Source organism: Giraffa tippelskirchi, chromosome 4, assembly GCF_054371585.1.
Source record: "Giraffa tippelskirchi isolate mGirTip1 chromosome 4, T2T-mGirTip1v1.2.pri, whole genome shotgun sequence".
Taxonomy (NCBI): Eukaryota; Metazoa; Chordata; class Mammalia; order Artiodactyla; family Giraffidae; genus Giraffa; species Giraffa tippelskirchi.
Window position 1 is genome coordinate 182,835,876 of NC_137278.1, and position 21,080 is coordinate 182,856,955.

Consider the following 21,080-nt stretch of genomic DNA (forward strand, 5'->3'; position numbering starts at 1 on the left):
CCCGGCGCGTCCCCGCGTCCGCGTGCCGTTCCCCGCGCGCTCCCGCCCCTCCCCCTCCCAGGCTGGGAGCTCGGCGCAGACTCGCTTGTTTGTTTCTGCAGGAGCCCCAGAAGAGGCCGGAGCCGAGACGATGCCTGGGAAGCTGAAGGTGAAAATCGTGGCCGGGCGCCATTTACCAGTGATGGACCGAGCTAGTGACCTGACTGATGCCTTCGTGGAGGTTGGTGCAAGGTCCTGCCCCTCCATACACAGGGAGCGCCAAGCCCTGTGAAGGATCCTAGCCACCTCGCCTGCAGTCCCTCAGCCCGTTCCCCGCCCGGTGCGGTGCTTGGCCAGCCCTCCCTGGAGAGCTGACTGCCGAGACTGCAGCCCATGTAATGGGTGCACGGCTCGCAGGCGTCCGCAGCACGCTCAGCCGCGAGGGAAGGCTGTTACTGCTGTGTCTGCAGGGGTGACCCTGTTGTCAGGACTCCTAACAGGCCACCCGCCAGTCAGGAGATCCCAAGGCGTGGCCAGGCGGCCACTGAAACACACACACACACCCACATCCATACTTCTTTGGGGGGAGGGCACCTGGTTTTTGATGCTAGAGTGATGGAGATGTTGTTTAAGAATGTAGATACAGTCTGTTATGGACACGGGAGAGCTGCAAGGCGATCTCCTTTTTAACAGTGATTTCTGAATCATCAGTGCAAATTCTGAAACCCAAGTGTAACACTTTTCTGCTCTTGTATAGACTGGTAGGTCTGATGAGCTGTTTCAGGGTAATTTAGTGCCTTGAGGTAGGAAGCCAATTAAGTGCCATGGGTTTAAATTGCAAAATTGCTTTTTAAATCTAATGATTAGTTTAAAACTCATGCAAATTAGCACAGGCCTGGGGCCCGGAAAGTAATAATCCAGAGTCTGAAAGAAGCCTAGTAATACTGTAATAAAAAATTGTCAGGATGAGCCAGAGCATTAGAACAGTAATTGTTTGGGCTATTAATGCTTGGAGTTGATAGATACATGATAATATACAGCCTGATTCCATCTCAATATAAAATGCTGTTCACGGTCCCTAAAGATTCTCTAACCTAGACAAACATTGACATTCTTAGTCTCAACTTCATTTTTATTTGAGAAACAGTTATTGAGTATATTCTTGGGCCAGATGATAAGTCATGGGGTTGCACAGACTGCAAAAGCATAGCCCTTGCTTTCAGGTATATCAGAGACTGACCTGCACAGTTTAGGTTAATAAATAGTAGCTGACATGTATTGAGTCTTGTTATTGCCAGATCTGTGCTAAGTATTTTTCAATTCTTAGTCTTTATATCTTAAATTTTAGTCTTACATCTTAGTCTTTATATCGGACTTCCCTGCTCGCTCAGGCTGTAAAGAAGCTACATGAAGTGCAGGAGACCCGGGTTCAATCCTTGCTTTGGGAAGATCCCCTGGAGAAGGGAATGGCTACCCACTCCAGTATACTTGCCTGGAGAATTCCATGGACAGAGAAGCCTGGAGGGCTACAGTCCATGGGATTGCAGAGTTGGACACGAGTGCAAGACTAACACACAACCTAGCCTTTATATCAGTCCTACTATTGTATTGTTATTTTCCCATTTACAGTGGAAGTACCAGAAGGACACAACGTATTTGTTTGTTTTAATATCATATGGACTTTTGTTTCCAGCGATATGATGTACATATATGATGTACATATAATCAATTAAAACATATCTGAAAAGAATCATGATACTTGAGAAATGCTATGAAGACTTGCTGGTACAAAGGAACCTGGCAAGTTCAGGAGCCAGGGGAAAATATTCTGAGATAACATTTGCGTTGTCAACCTGTATTGACTGTTTTCACAATTAAAAATGCTTTACAACTTGAAAAAAGCCTAGGAACAGTAAATAATTTGCCAGAGGTAACTTAACCTTGTAATTCTCCATAGCCTTGTGGTCTGTTAATCCACTGTGCTCATACTGCCTTTCCAGACAAGATGATGGGTGTTTCTGTAGACTCTGGAAACTTTAATTCTGTCTCTGAAGGTTGAGGGGGGCTTCCTAAGAAAGAGACATTGGAGCTGGGCTTTGTAGAATACCCAGAATTTTTCAGACAGAACATCAAAGGCGCAGAGTGGGATACATGGTGTGTGAGGAGACCAAATTAGTTTGTGATTTGCTTGGTGTCAGAGGGGATATGTGGGTAGTGGAGCTTTGGGGGGTTAAAGCTGGAGAGGTTGGTTTGTGCCAACCTCATTTTCTGTATTAAAGGCATTTTCCTTTATTTTGTGAGTGTAGGGTAGACTGGGGAAGTTTTTCAAGCAGAAATGAAATAAGATCATTTTTGTATTAGGTTGTTTCTTTCTAGGATGACTTGAATGGTGATGTTATTGATAGACTGGATAGATGAGAGATGAGGCAAGGAGATCAGTTGAGAAGGTGGTAAAATTATCCAGACAACGTGTGCATATTTAGAATGATAGTGGGAATGAATTAAAGGCGAAAGATTTGAGGGACGTTTCTGAGGTAACATTCTCAGAGCTTGGTAACAAATGGTGTTTGCTGGAGAGGGAGGAGTTGGATTTAACGGTGACTCATTCGTTCCTTCTTTCAACAAATAGTTATTGAGTGTCTGCTGTTTGCCAAGACTTGTGGTAGTCACCAATCTGGCTGATGCGTATGTGATAGTGAATAAAATATTCTTGGTTCCTGTTTTTATGAACTGTATATTTTGGTGGGAGAATCAGACGTTAAAAAGTAAAGGAAAATTAAATTTGCAATTAGAAATAGTGGTGAGAGTCATGAAAGAAAAGTGATAGAGAATCTCAGGAAGTTTACCTTCACTGTTCACCTGAAATTATCATGACATTGTTAATCAGCTATACGCCAATCCAAAATAGAAGGTTTAAAAAAAATTAAATACCATGTACTTGTACCCTTTTAGAAGTAGTAGACTATTAAAAGTTGAATTTTGCATAGTCACTGTCCTGGAGTAAAAAAGTAAATATATGCAGATAGACTTTTCTAATTGTCAGTAACTATTAAAAAAGAAGAAGAATCTCTGGAACTTTAGGTTGGATTATCAAGGGAGGCCCCCAAGGAAGTGCCAGCTAGGCACAGACCTGCTGAATGAGGAAGAATAGCTGATTGTTGGTGGTGGTGGTGTGTGTGTATGTGTGTAGCCGAGAGGCTAGAGGAGAAGAAAGCCTCAGCAGAGGGAAGATCTTGAGGATTTGCTTTATTTCAGGAAGGGAGGGAAGAGATGTGTGCTGGCAAGTAGTAAGGGAAGGAGCAAGTGCTGTGAGAACACTGGACAGTTAATCAGGGAGCCAATTGTGCAGGATCCTAGAGGCCATGACTGAAGTTTGGATTTGATTCTCAGTTCGGTGGGAAGCACTTCGTAAGAGGAGTATTTCTGTTACTGTCTGGAGAATGGACTGCAGAGGGGAAAGAGCAGAAGCAGGCAACTAGTTAGGAGATTTCATAATAGTTCAAAAAAGAGATTGTGAGGGTCAAGGTGATGGTTTTGGTAATAGAAGTGGATGTATTCCAGATATACTTTGAAAATAGACAGTAGAGGACTTGGTAGGTTGGAGTAGGGGCCAGGGAAAGGGAGATGTAAAGATGATTCCTAGCTTTCTGGTGTCACTGGAGTAATTTTCTCAGTCTCCGTGGGGTTCAGAGAGATTGACTGAGTGGGTTGAGCATCAGCTTCCATTTGGGCATGTTCAGTTGGAAGTGTCTTTGGGTCCTTTAATTGGAGTTGTTGAGGAAAGAAGATTGTTGTTGTGAGTATGGTGTTTTGAAGAGAGGTATGAGTTGAAAATAAGCTCCCACAGTCCAGTACTTCTCAACTCTGTGAGACCCAGTCTCATGTTTATATAGCAGGTATTTTGGAATCTTCCCTTTACTATCTTTACATGCTTACAATTCTAAAGAATCAATATAATGCTCTCATTGTAATATGATACAGAAATAAAAGTATTTTATAATATGTATTTTACTATGGACATACTTGTTAATGACCATAGTAGAAGACCTGAAGCAGTCAGATTGAGTCCATGATATTTATTGAGGCTTTATATATATCAGATACTGTACTGGCTATAGTACAGCATGCAAGGATAGAGCAGTGAGCAAAACAATTTCTGTAGTCATGGAACTTAGGTTTTAGTGGGAGGAGAGAGTTAATCAGGAAAATTGTTAAGAGAGAAACTGTGCAAGGTGGTGAGAAGTGCCCCCTGTGGAGAAAATAAAGCAGGGATTTAGGATAGCAAATACCTCACCTCCATGTACAGTCTCCTGAACATGGCTGCTCCTCTCACAGAGTGAGACAGTTGTGTAGTGTTGGCATCTCAGATGGGCCTTCACTGCCATAGGTTATCTGATTTTCCAAAATAGTCAGCTCATGGGAGAAAAGTTGTCCACGAATTTTCACAGTGGTCATATTTCTTGACAGTTATGTATATTAAAGTGAGTGTATATTTAAACCCCATTACCATACTTATATTTGTAAAACTGAGTTAGGTTCTAGATAGGTTTTCGACCCATCTGGCTATCTGGTGGGGACATTTGATAGTCATGACATGGGACAAGTCTTCATTGTTGGGGACTGTCTCTTGAATTGCAGGACACCTAGGATCTCTGGCCTTCTTCACTTAATACTACTACTGTTTGTCCCCAGAATACCCGCTGGCAAATTTTAAAGTTTCCTTAGAAGTTGATTCTGTCCCTTTTGCAAACCACTGACTTAGGGGGAGAGAAGAGGGAGCAAGAAGAGGGGATGGATCCTTGAACGAATTTGACATTAAGAATTTATTAGAAGTTGAGAATTGTGGGAAGGAAACATATTGTCAGCCAGTGATTTTAGGAGAGAATCAGGAAAGTAATATCTTAGAAGGCATTGACACTCAGAAGGAGTGACAAGGCCGGAAACCCATATTGTAGTAAAGTAAGTACACAGGAGGGCTTCCCAGGTGGCGCTAGTGGCAAAGAACCCACCTGCCAAGACAGCAGACATGGTAAGAGACGCAAGTTCGATCCCTGGGTTGGGCAGATCCCCTGGAGGAGGGCATGGCAACCTACTCCATGGGAGAACCCCATGGACAGAGGAGCCTGGAGAGCTACAGTCCATAGAATCGCAGAGAATTGGACACAACTGAAGCGACTTAACACACGTGCACTGAACACGGGAGTAAGGAAATAAGGGTGGCATGAATAGGCCAGCGTTTCAAGAAATACGACTGTGAGGGGAGAGGAGAAATAGTGTGATATGCGGGGGGGGAATATGCAGCTTTTAGTACTTAAAAAATAAATGAGAAGATACTAGAACATGTTTGTGTGCTAGTAGGAATAATCCAGCAGAAAGGGAAAGATTAAGGCAGGAAAAAGGGGATAATGAAGGATTACAGTATAATAAAGGGATACATTGTATGGGGTAGACTAATTACTGTATGAATACATAGGAAAGGGGCATAATGAAGTCTGAGCTGGTGATAAGAAACCTTTGTGCTGGACTGGAAGGATGGTAACCTCTCCACAGGCAGAGAGGAAAAGGGAGCACTTTTTGGATGAATAGGACAGACTTGATAAAAGCGAAAGGAGCGGGTAGAGCACATGTAATTGAAGAGAGGGTTCTTGTTGAAAAGAAGTAAGAAATAAAATTTGGCTGGGTAAAGGGGATATGTGCTCCCCTGGTGACTCAGATGGATACAGATTACCAAGTGGTCTGCAAAGGAGGGCGAGAAGTCTGTATGGTGGATGCTCTCTTAACCAGTTTCTAGCAACTGACTCATTACGGTCTCCAGTGCTCTGCGTTTCTGCCATAAACACATTTTTGAATACCTCGTAGCATTAGATTCTGCTCCAGTGTGTGTGTTTCTCCCATTAGTTCTGATATATTGCTAAGAGACAGTTGTGTTTATTCCCTACCCTATTTATGCCAACTCTGATTGTTATTGTTATATGTTTAAACCTCATACGAATCAGTGATTTAAGTGGGATAATAAAATTGATAATGCTATGTAAAGACTTATGGATACAGTTGCTAAAAAATACTCATGAATTAGATGAAGATTTTAAAACGAGTATTCTCTATCCATCGTTTTTTACCAGCAATTTTAAGTCTACCACATGAAAAAAAAATAATTTATTTGTTTATATGGCTGCACCAGGTCTTAGCTGTGGCATGTGGGATCTAGTTGCCTGACCAGGGATCAGACCTGGGCCCCCTGCATTGGGAGTGCAGTCTTAGCCACTGGACTACCAGGGAAGTCTCTCTACCACATTGTAAGGAAACCCAAACTGGCAAACAGAGATTTTGGGTGTTGTTTATACAAAAAAGATGCCATAGAACTATCAGCTGCTGCTGCTAAGTCGCTTCAGTCGTGTCCGACTCTTGTGCAACCCCATAGATGGCAGCCCACCAGGCTCCGCCACCCCTGGGATTCTCCAGGCAAGAATACTGGAGTGGGTTGCCATTTCCTTCTCCAGTGCATGAAAGGGAAAAGTGAAAGTGAAGTTGCTCAGTCGTGTCCTACTCTTAGCGACCCCATGGGCTGTAGCCTACCAGGCTCCTCCATCCATGGGATTTTCCAGGCAAGAGTACTGGAGTGGGGTGCCAATCAGCAGTGGATCCTTACTCAAAGATGAGGCCTTTAGTCTTATAAAAGATAGAGAAATGAATATTTATTTGCCTGTTTTATTTGAAAATGTTTACTGCTTGTATCATTTCTTGATGATTATCTGATCTAACCAAATTATTTGACTGACTACTCAGATATTGGTCCTGGTTGTATTGATTGAGGGAATTTCTGCTGTATATGATGGAAGGCTTTCAGGAAGCCAATGAAGACCAAGTAGTACTTAAAGATGATTATTAAATGGGACTCTCTAGGATGAATGGGATGGGATTCTGTACAAGGGAAGTATTAATCAAAATATATCCCAGTATTAATTTGCATGTTACAAACTGTTCTGCTAAACTACATTATCATTTTGTATTTACTCAGGAGCCTTTGAAGGAACTGGGAGAGGAAAAGAAATTAATATTTAATGAGCATCTTCTACCAGACATTTTGCTAGGTCTCTACATGCATTATCCTGATTAATACTTACAGCAGCTCCTCTTTTCAGAGGAGGAAGCAGCTTTAAATAACAGGTTAAATAACTTTCTCAAGGTAATTTAGCTAATGAGTGGGGAAAGAGAATGCCTTTACCTTACCAGGGAATCTCATTAAAATCCCTTATGTTCTTTAGGTAAATGGTGAGGCATTCATTTAATTGCTGAGTAATAAAATCTCCTTTGAATTAAGTAAGACCAAATGAACTCTGATTCTTCTTTAGTAGGTGGGGAATCACTGCAGTGTTGGCAGAGTACCCGCTCTCGCCTTTTTCTTCTTCTAAAATCTTTTGTTGGGGACTGTTAGATTTTTACTGTAGATGGAATTGGCAGTTGACTGCCCTCCTTCTCCCCCCAAAAAAGCACATTATAGCACTGCACTGTAGTGGGACAGAACTTAAGAGGGCGGCAGAATCATAACTTAGGGAGTGATATCCTGGTTTTTGGCAATTGAGCCAAAACCCTTGAGTACATTTGGCTTTTGAATGGTGTTGAATGGTATTATGAATCCTAATGATATTTTACTTCAAATAAAGTAGTTTTTAGGTAAATTAAAAAAAAATATTTCTTTGGTGTTTTGAATATTGAAATGTAATAAACATCAGAGAAGTAGTGAGCAGGTTTCTTCTGAGGGGTCTTTTTCCTCATTTCATTTCTTTTACATTTGTGATTTAAAAGTAAAAAGATAGTTACACAGTAATACAGTTGGCCCATTACACCCCTGGGGTCCGCTTCCATGGATTCAACCAACTGCAGGTAGAAAATATTTGGAAAAAAAAATTCCAGAAAGTTCCAAAAAGCAACACTTGAATTTTTTGTGTGTGGCAGCTATTTACATAGTATGGGCTTCCCAGGTGGCATTAGCGGTAAAGAACCTACCTGCCAGTGCAGGAGACATGAGACAAGGGTAGGGTTGAATCCCTGGGTTGGGAAGATCCACTGGAGAAGGGAATGGTAACCCAGTAGTCTTGCCTTGAGAATCCCATAGACAGAGGAGCCTGGCAGGCTACAGTCCATAGGGTCACAAAGAGACAGCACTGAAGTGACTTAGCACACACACACATGTTGTATTTACAACTATTTACATAGCATTTTATTTTGGGGGGCTCCAAAATCACTGCAGATGGTGATTGCAGCCATGAAATTAAAAGACGCTTACTCCTTGGAAGGAAAGTCATGACCAACCTAGATAGCATATTTAAAAGCAGAGACATTACTTTGCCAACAAAGGTCCGTTTAGTCAAAGCTATGGTTTTTCCAGTAGTCACGTGTGGATGTGAGAGTTGAACGGTGAAGAAAGCTGAGTGCTGATGAATTGATGCTTTTGAACTGTGGTGTTTGAGAAGACTCTTGAGAGTCCCTTGGACTGCAAGGAGATCCAACTAGTCCATCCTAAAGGAGATCAGTCCTGAGTGTTCATTGGAAGGACTGATGTTGAAGCTGAAACTCCAGTACTTTGGCCACCTCATGCAAAGAGTTGACTCATTGGAAAAGACCCTGATGCTGGGAAGGATTGGGGGCAGGAGGAGAAGGGGATGACAGAGGATGAGATGGCTGGATGGCATCACCAACTCGATGGACATGGGTTTGGGTAGACTCTGGGAGTTGGTGGTGGACAGGGAGGCCTGATGTGCTGTGATTCATGGGGTCGCAAAGAGTCGGACACGACAGCGACTGAACTGAACTGAACTGACATAGCATTTTGGAGAAGAAAGTGGCAACCCACTCCAGTATTCTTGCCTGGAGAATTCCTTGGACAGAGGAGCCTGGTGGGCCACAGTCCATAGGGTTGCAAAGAGTTGGTTACGGCTGAAGTGACTTAGCACGCACGCATATAGCATTTTGGAGAAGGCAATGGCAACCCACTCCAGTACTCTTGCCTGGAAAATCCCATGGATGGAGGAGCCTGGTAGGCTACAATCCGTGGGGTCGCGAAGATTCGGACACGACTGAACGACTTCCCTTTCACTTTTCTCTTTCATGCACTGGAGAAGGAAATGGCAACCCACTCCAGTATTCTTGCCTGGAGAATCCCAGGGACGGGAGCCTGGTGGGCTGCCGTCTATGGGGTCGCACAGAGTCGGACACGACTGACGTGACTTAGCAGCATATAGCATTTACATTGTATTAGGTACTAAAGGTAACCTAGAGATGATTTAAAGTGTACAGGAAATTGTGCATATTTCCTGTACAGGAATTTATGTGCAAATACTGTACCATTTTATAAAAGGGACTTGAGCATCCACAGATTTGGATATCTGTGGGTTGGGCGAGGGGTAGGGAGGAGTCCTGGAACCAATACCTGGGTACTGAGAGACAGCTGAGTATGAATAACTCCTGTTACAAAAGATTCAAATACTCTGAAGTAAACTTGAAAGCCCCTTACTTCTTACAACACTGTACTGTATTATCTGCTCCCTTATCAGTTCCTTCTTCAGAGATCATTGCTGTCCCTTTTTTGGCATGTATTTATCTACTCCTGCCTCTAAAAAAAGCAAGTTTTACATATCATATGTTTCTTGTTTTTTCCAGTTATTATGCCATGGACGTATTGCCCTCACAGCATATATAGCCAACTCCATTCTTTACTAGAGAGTGTGTGATTTAGTCACTTTCTTGTTGTCACTAGGTTTTTGTATATGTTTTGGAGGAGGGGCCACATGTGAAAGTACTTCTTTAGGATAAATTCCTGGAAGTGAATCCAGAGTTCTATAATTTGAATCTAAAAGTTTTTGCCATTTGAATTTATTTTAATTTTTGATGTTTTTGACTTTTAAAATAGCCCATTTAAAAAATAGGTAATATACATGCATGTCAAAATTCAACAGGTACAAAATGAGTCAGCCTCTCATTGCCTCTCCTTCAACTGATCTGTTTTGTTGTGTGCAGTGGCCCTGTTAACATTTGTTGTATATCCTTCCAGAAATAATCTGTGCACATATAGGCATATGTCATATGCCTTATGACATTTTGTCATTTTTTTCCTCCACGAAGAATGCCGTACACACTGCTCTGCAGTAGAGATGTATCTTAGACATGGTTCCTTTTTAAAAAATTTTTTAAATTCAATTTATTTTGGCTGCACTGGGCTCTTTGATTCAGCACACAGACTTCTCTGCTTGCAGCACACGGTCTTAGTTGTGGTATGTGGGATTTTAGTTCCCCGACCAGGGATCAAACCTGGGCCCTTAGACATTGTTCTGTACTAGTGTTTGGAGAACGGCTTCGTTTTTCTGTTTAGCACTGCATTGTGCAGCTTTCCCATGCTTGATTTAGCCAGTTTCCAACTGATGGACATCTAGGTTACTTCCAATCATTTGCCACTATAATGCTGCTTGTATATGTCATTGCACATCTCTGTATGAATTTGAAGGGTATGGGCATTTAACATTATGATAAATGTTGTCAGACTGCACTTTGTGAAGACTGTTCAAAGTTGCACTCACAGAAACAGAGTATGAGTATGAAACACACTGTTTTTTCAGACTTTTTGACCTCTGCCAACCTAAGTAGTCAACATGTTGGTTTAGTTTATTTTCATCTTTTGATATATTAAAAAGACATCTACATTTCCATTTCTTTGAATTTCCTATTTTCAGTTGGTTTATTAATCTTTTTCTTACCGCTTTGTAGGAACTTGTTAGAAATCAAGGAAATTGGCTGTTTGTGACATATTTGGCAAATCCTTTTTCTCAGTTTCTTATTTATCATAGTCCTTACCATGCCTGATGGAGTAGGAAATGGCAACCCACTTCAGTATTCTTGCCTGGAAAATTCCATGAACAGCAGAGCCTGGCTGCCTACAGTTCATGAGATCGCAAAGAGTGAGACACGACTGAGCAACTAAACACACACACCATGCAAGAACTTACTATTTTTGTGTAATTTCTTAAACTTTTTCTACCCTCTGATGCAACTGCCTGGGTATAAAATGGTGGGTATAATTCAAATTGTGTGATAAAATGTACAGAAGATAATGACTATAGTTTTGGGTATTTTGCTTTTAGAATATTTTCTGGACCGATTAACATTAATATCAGCCAGTATTATAATACTAAAAGTAGGATTGTAAGTCAGGAAGGAAAGGAGATTTCATGGGTGATCTGACTGAACCAGCATTTCCTAAGTATCTACAATGTGCGCAATTCTTTACTGGGTATTGAGATAAACCTTTAGTGAATTTTGAGGGTGGGAGATACGTACTGGTGAAAACTGATAGAATTGAGAAAGAGCTTGGCAAGATCAAATTTAGGAAAGATGAGACAATCTAGGAAGTAGTTTCTTATCTGTTTTGCTCTTATGCTTCCTGACCACTTCTCAGGTCCAGTCTGAGGTTTCATAATCTCCATTCTTGGTTAGAAGCGTCCCAGGGATTTAGCCTGATTTCCATCTTCTTCATTTCCTTCTTACTTTTTCTTTTTGATTTAGTGCCCGCCAAGACTGACTGTGAAACCAGATAGACTCCCCATCCAACCCCTTTTATTGTCCCCGAACGTAGGAACATGAAACCCTTAATGACCATAGTTTATTGCTGATCACTGTGTATACACAAGTAAAGATTTTAAAGAATAACAAATATGAGAAAGTGAGAAAATAGAGGAGTGAGTATATGTTACTAAGTTCTTGTAATAATAGGCTGTAGTTCTGGATTCCCTTGATGAGCTGGTAAGACAGTTGTCCTTTTTACCTTCTGATTTTGTTTTGCTGGTCCTCCACCCTTAAGACTTTTCTCTTTTGTTTAAGCTCCTGTTTAGTGAAGGCCTTGTTGAGTACTTCCTCCATGCGGACTTGGTGGTGGATTAGCCACTAAGTCATGTCCCACACTTGTGACCTCATGGACTATATAGCCCACCAGGCTCCTCTGCCCCTGGGATTTTCCAGGCAAGAATAGTAGAATGGGTTGTCATTTCCTTCTCCATGGGATCTGATCCACTCAGGATTGAACTTGGGTCTCCTGCATTGCAGGTGGATTCTTTACAGACTGAGCCACCAGGGAAGCCCTCACACTGACATAACGGTCTGATTTTAATTTCGCCGTGCCGTGCTGTGCTTCGTCGCTCAGTTGTGTCCGACTCTTTGTGACCCCATGGACTGTAGCCCGCCAGGCTCCTCTGTCCTTGGGGATTCTCCAGGCAAGAATACTGGAGTGGGTTGCCATGCCCTCCTCCAGGGGATCTTCCTGACCTGGGGGTAGGTAGAGCTAGTCAAACAGAACAGTGGGCGAGCCCTTGCTCCCTTGTTCCCAGGTGTAATCTATCAACTTACCTGGACCTATCCTATTTTCTCCCCTTTCATCTCAGGGATAGTTGTATTTTTCCCCCTGCATGTTAATCTTCCCATTGCTTAGTTGACATTAAATTTTATTTTTATTCACATTTTTGATCTTTATATATGAATTGTTTCTCATTTGTTTTTAGGTAAAATTTGGTAATACCACCTTTAAAACAGATGTGTATCTCAAGTCCCTCAACCCTCAGTGGAACTCAGAGTGGTTTAAATTTGAGGTAAGTTTTTAAATGTCAACATTTTGTATGTGTGTATTTTTGAGATGACCCTTTTTTCCCCCCTCCCCAGGAATGATTGGACTACCTTTTATTTCAAGTACTGTAGTTTTTCTACACCAGGAAAATATTTCCTATGTGTGTGCTCAGTCACTCAACTGTGTCTCTTTTTGGCGCCGTTGGCCTCTGCCCATGGGATTCTCCAGGCAAGAATACTGGAATGGGTTGCATCTTCCAGGGCATCTTCTCGACCCAGGGATCAAACCTGCATCTCCGCATTGGCAGGCATATTCTTTACCACTAGCACCAGCTGGGAAGCCCTAGGAATATTGAATTTTCAAAAAAATTATGTTATAGTTTAGAAAAATGGTGTATGAATAGGAGAATACCAGATTAAAAAGGTATTATATTATTATGTAATAATTTTCATCTTGATTTTAGCATATACCAAAAATCGCTGAAGAGCTGTGTACAGATTAAAAAAGTTTTTGAATTGTGTAAAAATATATCATAAATATTACCATTTTAACCATTTTTAAGTGTACAATACAACAGCATTAATTGCATTTACCTGCATACAGTGATATGCAAGCATCACCACTATTTCCGAAACTTTTTGGTCACCTCAGAGAAACTGCTCTTTCAGCACCAACTCCCTATGCCCTCCTCTCCCCTCCTCTCCTCTCCCTCTCATCTACTTTCTGTCTCTGAATTTGCCTATGTAAGTATTTCATATAAGTGGAATCATAAGTATTTGTCCTCGTGTGTGGCTTCTTCCACTTAACATGATGTTTTCAGGGTTCATCTGTGTTGTGCAGTGTGTATCCAAATTTCATTTCTTTTTATGGCTGAATAATATTCCATCTTATGAACATACTGCATTTTATTTATTCTCTTTATCTGTTGTTGGACACTTGGATTTGTTTCTGCCTTTCGGCTGTTGTGACTAATGGCACACCAGTGAACACTGGTATACAAGGATCTGTTTCAGTCTTTGTTTTCAGTTCTTTTAGGTATATACCTAGAAGTGGAGTGGCTGAGTCATATGGTAATTTCTGTGTTTAGCTTTTTAAGGAACTGCCAGACTTTTCCACAGTGGTTGCACCATTTTGCATTCCCACCAGCAAGTCTTGAGAGTTTCAGTTTTTCCATATTCTTGTCAATATTTATTTATTTTAAAAATGTAAGTCATCCTAGTAGGTCTGAAGTGGTTTTTACAATATAATTTTAATGTGCATTTTTATTATGAATGAGTTGAGTTTGATTTCTTATGGCTAAGGCTCATTTGCATTCTTTTACTTTGAACTGTCTGATATTTTAACCACCAGAGGAAGGTATTTAGATTTTGGAGGTAGACTTCACCAAACTTGATGGCCATTTTAATACAAAGAATGTAAATGTGAGGTGGTATCTCATTGGTTTTCTTTTGTGTTTCTGTGATGACTAGTCTCTCTACCTTTACTGTAAGATTTTTTTTTTCCCCAGAAATAAGTAATCTTCTACATTATGCATACATTTATGGTAATGAAGATTTTTATTGTAAGATTTTTATTATATTTTTATTTTTAAGATTTAACTTTTAAAGTATCCTTTTTTAGGTGGATGATGAAGATTTACAAGATGAACCTCTCCAGATCACAGTTCTTGACCATGATACGTATAGTGCAAATGATGCCATTGGTAAAGTGTACATTGACATTGATCCTTTACTCTACAGTGAGGCTGCAACTGTCATCTCAGGATGGTTTCCAATTTATGATACCATTCACGGTAAGCAGTACATTTTAAGAAAATAAGTCACAACCTTTTTAAAAGAATTAATTCCTCAAAATTATTTTTGGTCATGCTGGGTCGTTGTTGCTGCGTGGGCTTTTCTCTAGTTGAGGTAAGCGAGGCCTACTCTATTGTTGTGGAGCATGGGCCCTAGGTGCCTGGGCTTCAGTAGTTGTGGCTCACGGGTTCCAGAGCTCAGGCTCAGCAGTTGTGGTGCATGGACTTGCCCTGGGTGTCATATGGGATCTTCCTGGACCAGAGATTTGAACCCGTGTCCCCTGCATTGGCAGGCCTATACTTAATCACTGGACCACCAGGGAAGTCCTCACAATCTTTTAATTTATCTTAAAGACTTTTGTGCTAAACTTGGTTTTTTTAAAAATATGGCTTTTGTTTTAATAGACATGTGGTAGTATGTATTGTTGGTAGAATTGTAACTTTTCTGACCATAATTTGGAATAATGCTTACTGAATTTGTGCAGTACAGTAAGCAAATACATCATTTGAAAATCATCTAATATTAGTACTGTGTTTCTAAAACATACTTTAAAATGAATAATTTTGAAACTTTTCTGCTTAAAAATTCTTGAAAGGAAGAAAAGTATTCAAAGGCTTTTTGTTACCTAAAGTAAAGTTCTCAAAGTATGGTCTGTGGACATCTGTGTGTCCCTGAGATACTTTCACAGGCCCTGAGAAGTGAGATGAGAACTGTTTTCGGCATGATACTTATATGTATGTCATTTGCCATTTTTAGCCTCATTTTCTTACGAGGGTACAATGGAGCTTTCTAGAGGTCTTATGATAGTATCATGTTACCACACACTGAATGTAGGGCAGAAATGAGAATCTAAATATTTCATTAAGTTACACACTATAGAGGTTCGAAAAAATGTAATGTCACTCTAATCATTAAACATTTTTTTTGTTTTTCAAAATATAGTTATTTTTATAAAAATGTTTATTTTGACATAAATGGATTTCTTGTTAGTTTAAATGAAGTAATAAGTAAATATTTTTCTGAATGCTCAGTTTAAATTTATAGTGGTAAATATTGAAGATAGACATGGTAAATATTGAAGATAGACAAAGACTCTTTGAGATCCTCAATAATTTTTGAGAGTAGAGGGGCCCAGTGATCAAAAAGTGGAGAACCACTAACCTAAAAATAATGTCATCTCTTTAAAAGGGCAGATGGACTCATAAGAAACTGACAGATGCTTCTGCCTACAGTCTTGCACTTTTCTGCCTGTTTTACGTTTTTGACCTGGCAGTTCCATTGATAGTAGTTTATTATCGGAAGGTGAGATATTTGATGAGATTTGTGTGTATTGTGGCATTATTCATATTCTGTATTTTTACTGATGTTTAAAATGGTAAAATAAGTTGGGAACAGTATTTACTTAAATAGAGCATATGTAGAATAAAAATAATTAGGAAACAAGGTTAGCATTGCTATTAGGATTGATACATTATTTTAAAATCATTAATTGGCATTTATTTGCTGATTATTTAATTATATTTTATTTTATAAATGTAGAAACTTGATTTTCCTTTTGAAATTACAGGTATCCGTGGGGAAATCAATGTAGTTGTCAAAGTAGACCTCTTCAATGATTTAAATCGATTCAGGCAGTCATCATGTGGAGTCAAATTCTTTTGCAGTAAGTAAATATATTTTATTACTCATTTGGCAGGAAATTTAATAAATTTATTAATAACTGAGAAATTTTGTTAATTTATACATATTTATATTAATAAATATGAAAATTTTATTAATATGTTAAATATGAGAAATCAAATTAATATTTCAGAAGGCTAACAGAAAACCTATTATATTTTGGTCTTAATGTCAAAGAGAAAATTGCTAATTTTTCAGAACTAATTGCTGTAGCTCTGGAAACTTACCTGATTTTAAAGTAGATGATAGCCAATTTTTCACAAGTTCATAGAAAGTTTTTTCTAGAAAAATCCAGTGGGGCATGTCTGTGCATGTGGTTGTCATGATGATGTCACTGTGGCCCACAGGGAGGCTGCCTTTGGCTTTTTCCCCCTTCCTTGACTTCTCTAGTCTCTATGCCAGCCTCCGCCCAGGCCCACAGAGCGTGCTTAGAAGGAATCACTTTAATCACTGCTGGTTACAGTCACTTAACACCATTAGAAAGAGTAACAGGTGAAGATTTTTGAGTCTTTCAGAATTTTTAAAGAAGAATCCATATGTTAATGAGAGAATATTTACTTAAACCTTATGTTTAGTGATATTGGGTTTGAGGTGGAGAATTGATTGGTAAAGCACTACATAAGAAGTATCTAAGAATGACTGGAAACAAGATTGAAGATAATGGTGAAATGTTTTTTCCTGCAATCCAACAAATTAATTCAGCCTTAGAGAAATTAAATATGGGAATACAAAGTGTGCTAGCATTTGGTACAGTCTTAGCTCAAAACTCAATAATTAAGGGAATAAACCCAAACTGATATATAGAGAATGAGCCCACAGTTCATCTAGGCTACATGTTGAAAGAAAATCAGTGCGTTGTTAAACTAGGTGTGAGCCCATGTGTAATATAAAACATTGTGATATAAAACAGCTGATACACTGTTTGAACAGTAGCCTGCGCTACCTTGATGTCAGCAGGTAGTCAATGGTCAGACAACACAAGGGGAGAGAACGTGTTGCGCTTTCTCAATTAGTGAAGACAAATCCCATTAATATCTACATTTGGGAAACATATTTGATGAAGCTACACGTGTGGAATATTCAGACCTAATTCAAATGGGTTGTTCAAAACCAGACAGTATAGACGTGGAACCATTTGTGATGGATGGACATGTATATCTTGCAGAAGTTTCACATGGCTTTAAAAAGCAGAATTATTTAAAAAGTATAATTACTGGATGCTAACTTATAGAGAAAATTGCAAGCTACTCATCTAGTTTAAGTTTTACTCTTGTACCAGTAGACAACAAAATCTTAAAATAATTTTCACATATTTGTCTTATTTTATAAAAATTAATATTTTATTGACTATTACATTTTTTTCTTAAATTAGAACAAGTTATTTTTGTCAAATGTGTAAAAGATCTGAATATAATTAAGCTTTGGATAACTGTCACAAAAAAGAAAAATCCAGTGGCATTTTATGCTGGTATAGGATGCTGAAAGATAGGAGCGGAGTACCATGGTACTGTCCAGAACGACATAAGCATCTACAGGTATGGAGCCCTGCAAATGCCATGAAATATGGGGTCGCAATTAAGCAGTTCTGGGCAATTCATAGCCAGCCTGAACGAACAGGGTTGAAAACTCCTAAATAGTTGAGTTAGTTTCAAGGTGCATGAATGGCTTGAAACTAATGACTCCACCACAAATGGCTCCATGTCAGTATTGTCTGATTTTGAACAGCCCGTATGAATTAAGTGTAAATATGCCACACATGTAGCCTCATCAAATTTGTTTCCCAGATGTTGATATTAATGGAATTTTTTTTATTGGTTGAGAAAGTGTGAATTCTCGAATTCTCCTCTTTTTGATAAATCCATCGAGCTTTGTTCTCAGTATTGAATGAATCTGTTAAGTAGTGTAGTGACTACTGAACCAGTGGATTATTAGGAACTACAATCCTGTAGGACTTCTCAGATTAAGTCAGAAAGATAGTGGTTTGATTTTGAAGGCTACATTATGTGGTGTTCAGAACTTTTTAAAAGGGCTTCCAGTAATTAAAGGTTTTTGGTGTTCATTATCTGCTTTCTGATTTTTTGTATAATACCTGCTTAGCTCAGTTTAATTTTGACTTTTTTTACATTTTATATTGAATACTATTTCAGATGGTGTGTAGCTGTTTTCTATATTATAAAAATACAGTTTGTATCTACTATGCTTATATGAGAAAGGTGAGAAGCCTCATGAAAGAAAATGATTGCTTCTAAGAATAATCATTAGAATCAATAGAATACTGTTTGATTGGAAGTATTATTATGATTACACTGAGGTTATCACAGTAAAAGATGTTCTTGTAGTATGTATCCACAAGGTAAGAACTAGTTGTATGTTTTTAAAGAGTTGAATTTAACTTTGTGATAAACAGAGCATAATAAATAATTTTCTTTAACAGCAACATCTATTCCAAAGTGCTATAGAGCTGTAATAATTCATGGATTTGTAGAAGAACTTGTGGTCAATGAAGACCCAGAGTATCAATGGATTGATCGAATTCGCACGCCAAGGGCGTCAAATGAGGCCAGACAGAGGCTCATTTCTTTAATGTCAGGTATTTGAAAAATAATAACTTCATGGCTGATTGACTTAATCCTCCAAAATTCTTCACTTCCTTTTGACATGTTACTAAAACTTTACAATGAAGACTGTGAATTTTAACTGACTGTTCCCTATTCTTGGCCCCATCCTGCTAAACATATGTGCATTGTTGTCTTATAACAAGAAGAAATCTGAATCAGAAGGTTATGGTTCCTTTTTATCTAGGCTTTTTGTTTGCGTGCGTGCTCAGTTACTTCAGTGGTGTCTGACTCTTTGCAAGCCCATGGACTGCAGCCCACCAGGCTCCTCTGTCCATGGCATTATCCTGGCAAGAATACTGGAGTGGGTTGCCATGCCCTCCTCCAGGGAATCTTCCAACCCAGGGATTGAACCCATGTCTCCTGCATAATAAATAATTTTTCCTGTATTGTGGGCAGATTCTTTACTGCTGAGCCACCAGGGAAGCCCCTAGGCTTTTTGTTTAAATGTTGTCTTTTCATAGTCCTTCTCTGACAATTTATACCTCCTTTTATCCCCTACTCCCTTGCCACTCTTACCCCATTATTTTCCTTTGAAGAACTTATTTCCATCTAAAGTTTGTATTTATAGGTATGTGTGTGAGTGTATATGCACACACACATGCACATACATTCATTCTCTCATATATATCAGATAACACATTTCTTATATTTGTATTTAACAAATACAAATGTGTTTATAATAAATTTGCATATTTAAATAGAAGTATAGATATATTTATGCTTATTAATATATTATTAAGTATATTAACATGTACTTAATATTTATAAATTTTTAATATTTATGTTATAGTTGATAACAGACTTCCCTGGTGGCTCAGATGGTAAAAGTGTTTGCCTACAATGTGGGAAACCCGGGTTTGATCCCTGGGTTGGGAAGATCCCCTAGAGAAGGAAATGGCAACCCACTCCAGTACTCTTGACTGGAAAATTCCATGGATGGAGGAGCCTGGCGGGCTACAGTCCATGGGGTCACAAAGAGTCGGACACGACTGAGCGAGTTGATAACAATTTAAATATTTATAAATATTTAATGTTTGAATGCATATGCATGTTATATTTAATATGTTACTGTTAATATAATTATATGTTTTATTGTATTTAGTCTACATATGTGTATCATATGATAAGAAATCACATATATTATATGTAATACTTGTTTACTTGTTTTTTATCTGTTTCTCCCCCCAGTATGTAAATGCCACTAGTTTTAGGGCTTTATCTTTCTTGTTCCCCTCTGTATCTCGAGCACAGAAGAAAAGAAGAATGCCAGGCACACGGTATACAACGAGAAATTATTTAGTAAATGAATGCACGAATGAGTGAACCTTACTTAGCATATCTGTAAAATGTAGCTAATAATATCTTACCTCCTTGATTATAGGAGTATGTACCAGGTAATCTTCTAGGTTCCCTTCAAGTTCTCAAAATCTGTGATTTTTCTGGGCTCTTTCGAATCACCACCATACCCAGCTTTGTATTTTGAAACATACAGATAGAAGCAGACTGAATTTTCTTCCCTTTTTTGTAGGCGAACTGCAGAGGAAGATTGGCTTAAAAGTACTTGAAATGAGAGGAAATGCGGTTGTTGGGTACTTACAGTGTTTTGATCTGGAAGGCGAATCTGGGTTAGTGGTACGAGCCATAGGAACAGCGTGTACGCTGGATAAATTAAGTAGCCCAGCAGCATTCCTTCCTGCATGTAATTCCCCGTCCAAAGAAATGAAGGAGTAAGTATGAATTGATGAATTGTTCTTATGGAGCTTTTTATCTTTTGCCTACATATTTTCATTTGATTTGAAACATTTTAGTAGAGTTGTTCAAAATACATTTTTTCCTGTGGCAATTTTACTTATCAGAGATGACTATCAAAATTTGAAACTTAGATCTTCCTAGTATTTTTTATACTGTCTTGTGAAATTCATATTAAGTAATGTATAATTAAACTTGTTCTACATCTTTAGGCACTGTGTACCTAAAGCATAAAATGAACATTTATGCATTGTGGAGAATTTTACTTGTTTGGGAAATGCTTAATATCCCATACCTCATAATCTAATTATGCATATTATTAGCAACATAGTATAGAAAGCAGGGAAGACTGACCTGTTCAGGGGTCTCAAACTTCAGTGTCTACAGAGGTCAAGCAATTTATATAAATAAAATAATTGGGTATAAAGAAATGGTGAATACTGGGGACTTCATAGAGCAGATGTTGGCAGACTTTCTCTGTAAAAGACCAGATAGTAAATATTTCATACACTGGACATATAGTTTTTATCTTTGTTTACCAAAAAAAAAAAAAGGAATTTGCCGATTTTGACCTAAAGGAAGTTAGAGTCTCACATTTAAAAAAAAACTCCATCTGATCCAACAAAACATTTCTGTTGGCTTGAATTGGCTTAT

General features: G+C 38.9%; 1 protein-coding gene and 1 long non-coding RNA gene across 29 annotated transcripts in view; both read left to right on the forward strand.

Annotated features, from left to right (window-relative positions):
* Positions 1-21,080, forward strand: part of C2CD5 (C2 calcium dependent domain containing 5) — a 93,255-nt gene that overhangs the window by 239 nt on the left and 71,936 nt on the right. For 15 of the 28 annotated variants that reach the window (XM_081595982.1, XM_081595963.1, XM_081595965.1 and 12 more), the window contains exons 2-7: positions 102-220; positions 12,525-12,611; positions 14,207-14,378; positions 15,947-16,042; positions 18,494-18,649; positions 20,206-20,404. In XM_081595982.1, the coding sequence (XP_081452108.1) occupies positions 131-220; positions 12,525-12,611; positions 14,207-14,378; positions 15,947-16,042; positions 18,494-18,649; positions 20,206-20,404 (800 nt within the window). In that variant the 5' untranslated portion in view covers positions 102-130. Of the gene's footprint in view, positions 1-101; positions 225-12,524; positions 12,612-14,206; positions 14,379-15,946; positions 16,043-17,431; positions 17,595-18,493; positions 18,650-20,205; positions 20,405-21,080 lie in introns of those variants that run through there. The other 13 variants (XM_081595986.1, XM_081595964.1, XM_081595967.1 and 10 more) reach the window with 3 other exon arrangements.
* Positions 634-5,354, forward strand: LOC145547161 (uncharacterized). Its single transcript, XR_014083597.1, has 2 exons — positions 634-1,157; positions 1,512-5,354. It is a non-coding gene; the product is annotated as an uncharacterized LOC145547161 (long non-coding RNA).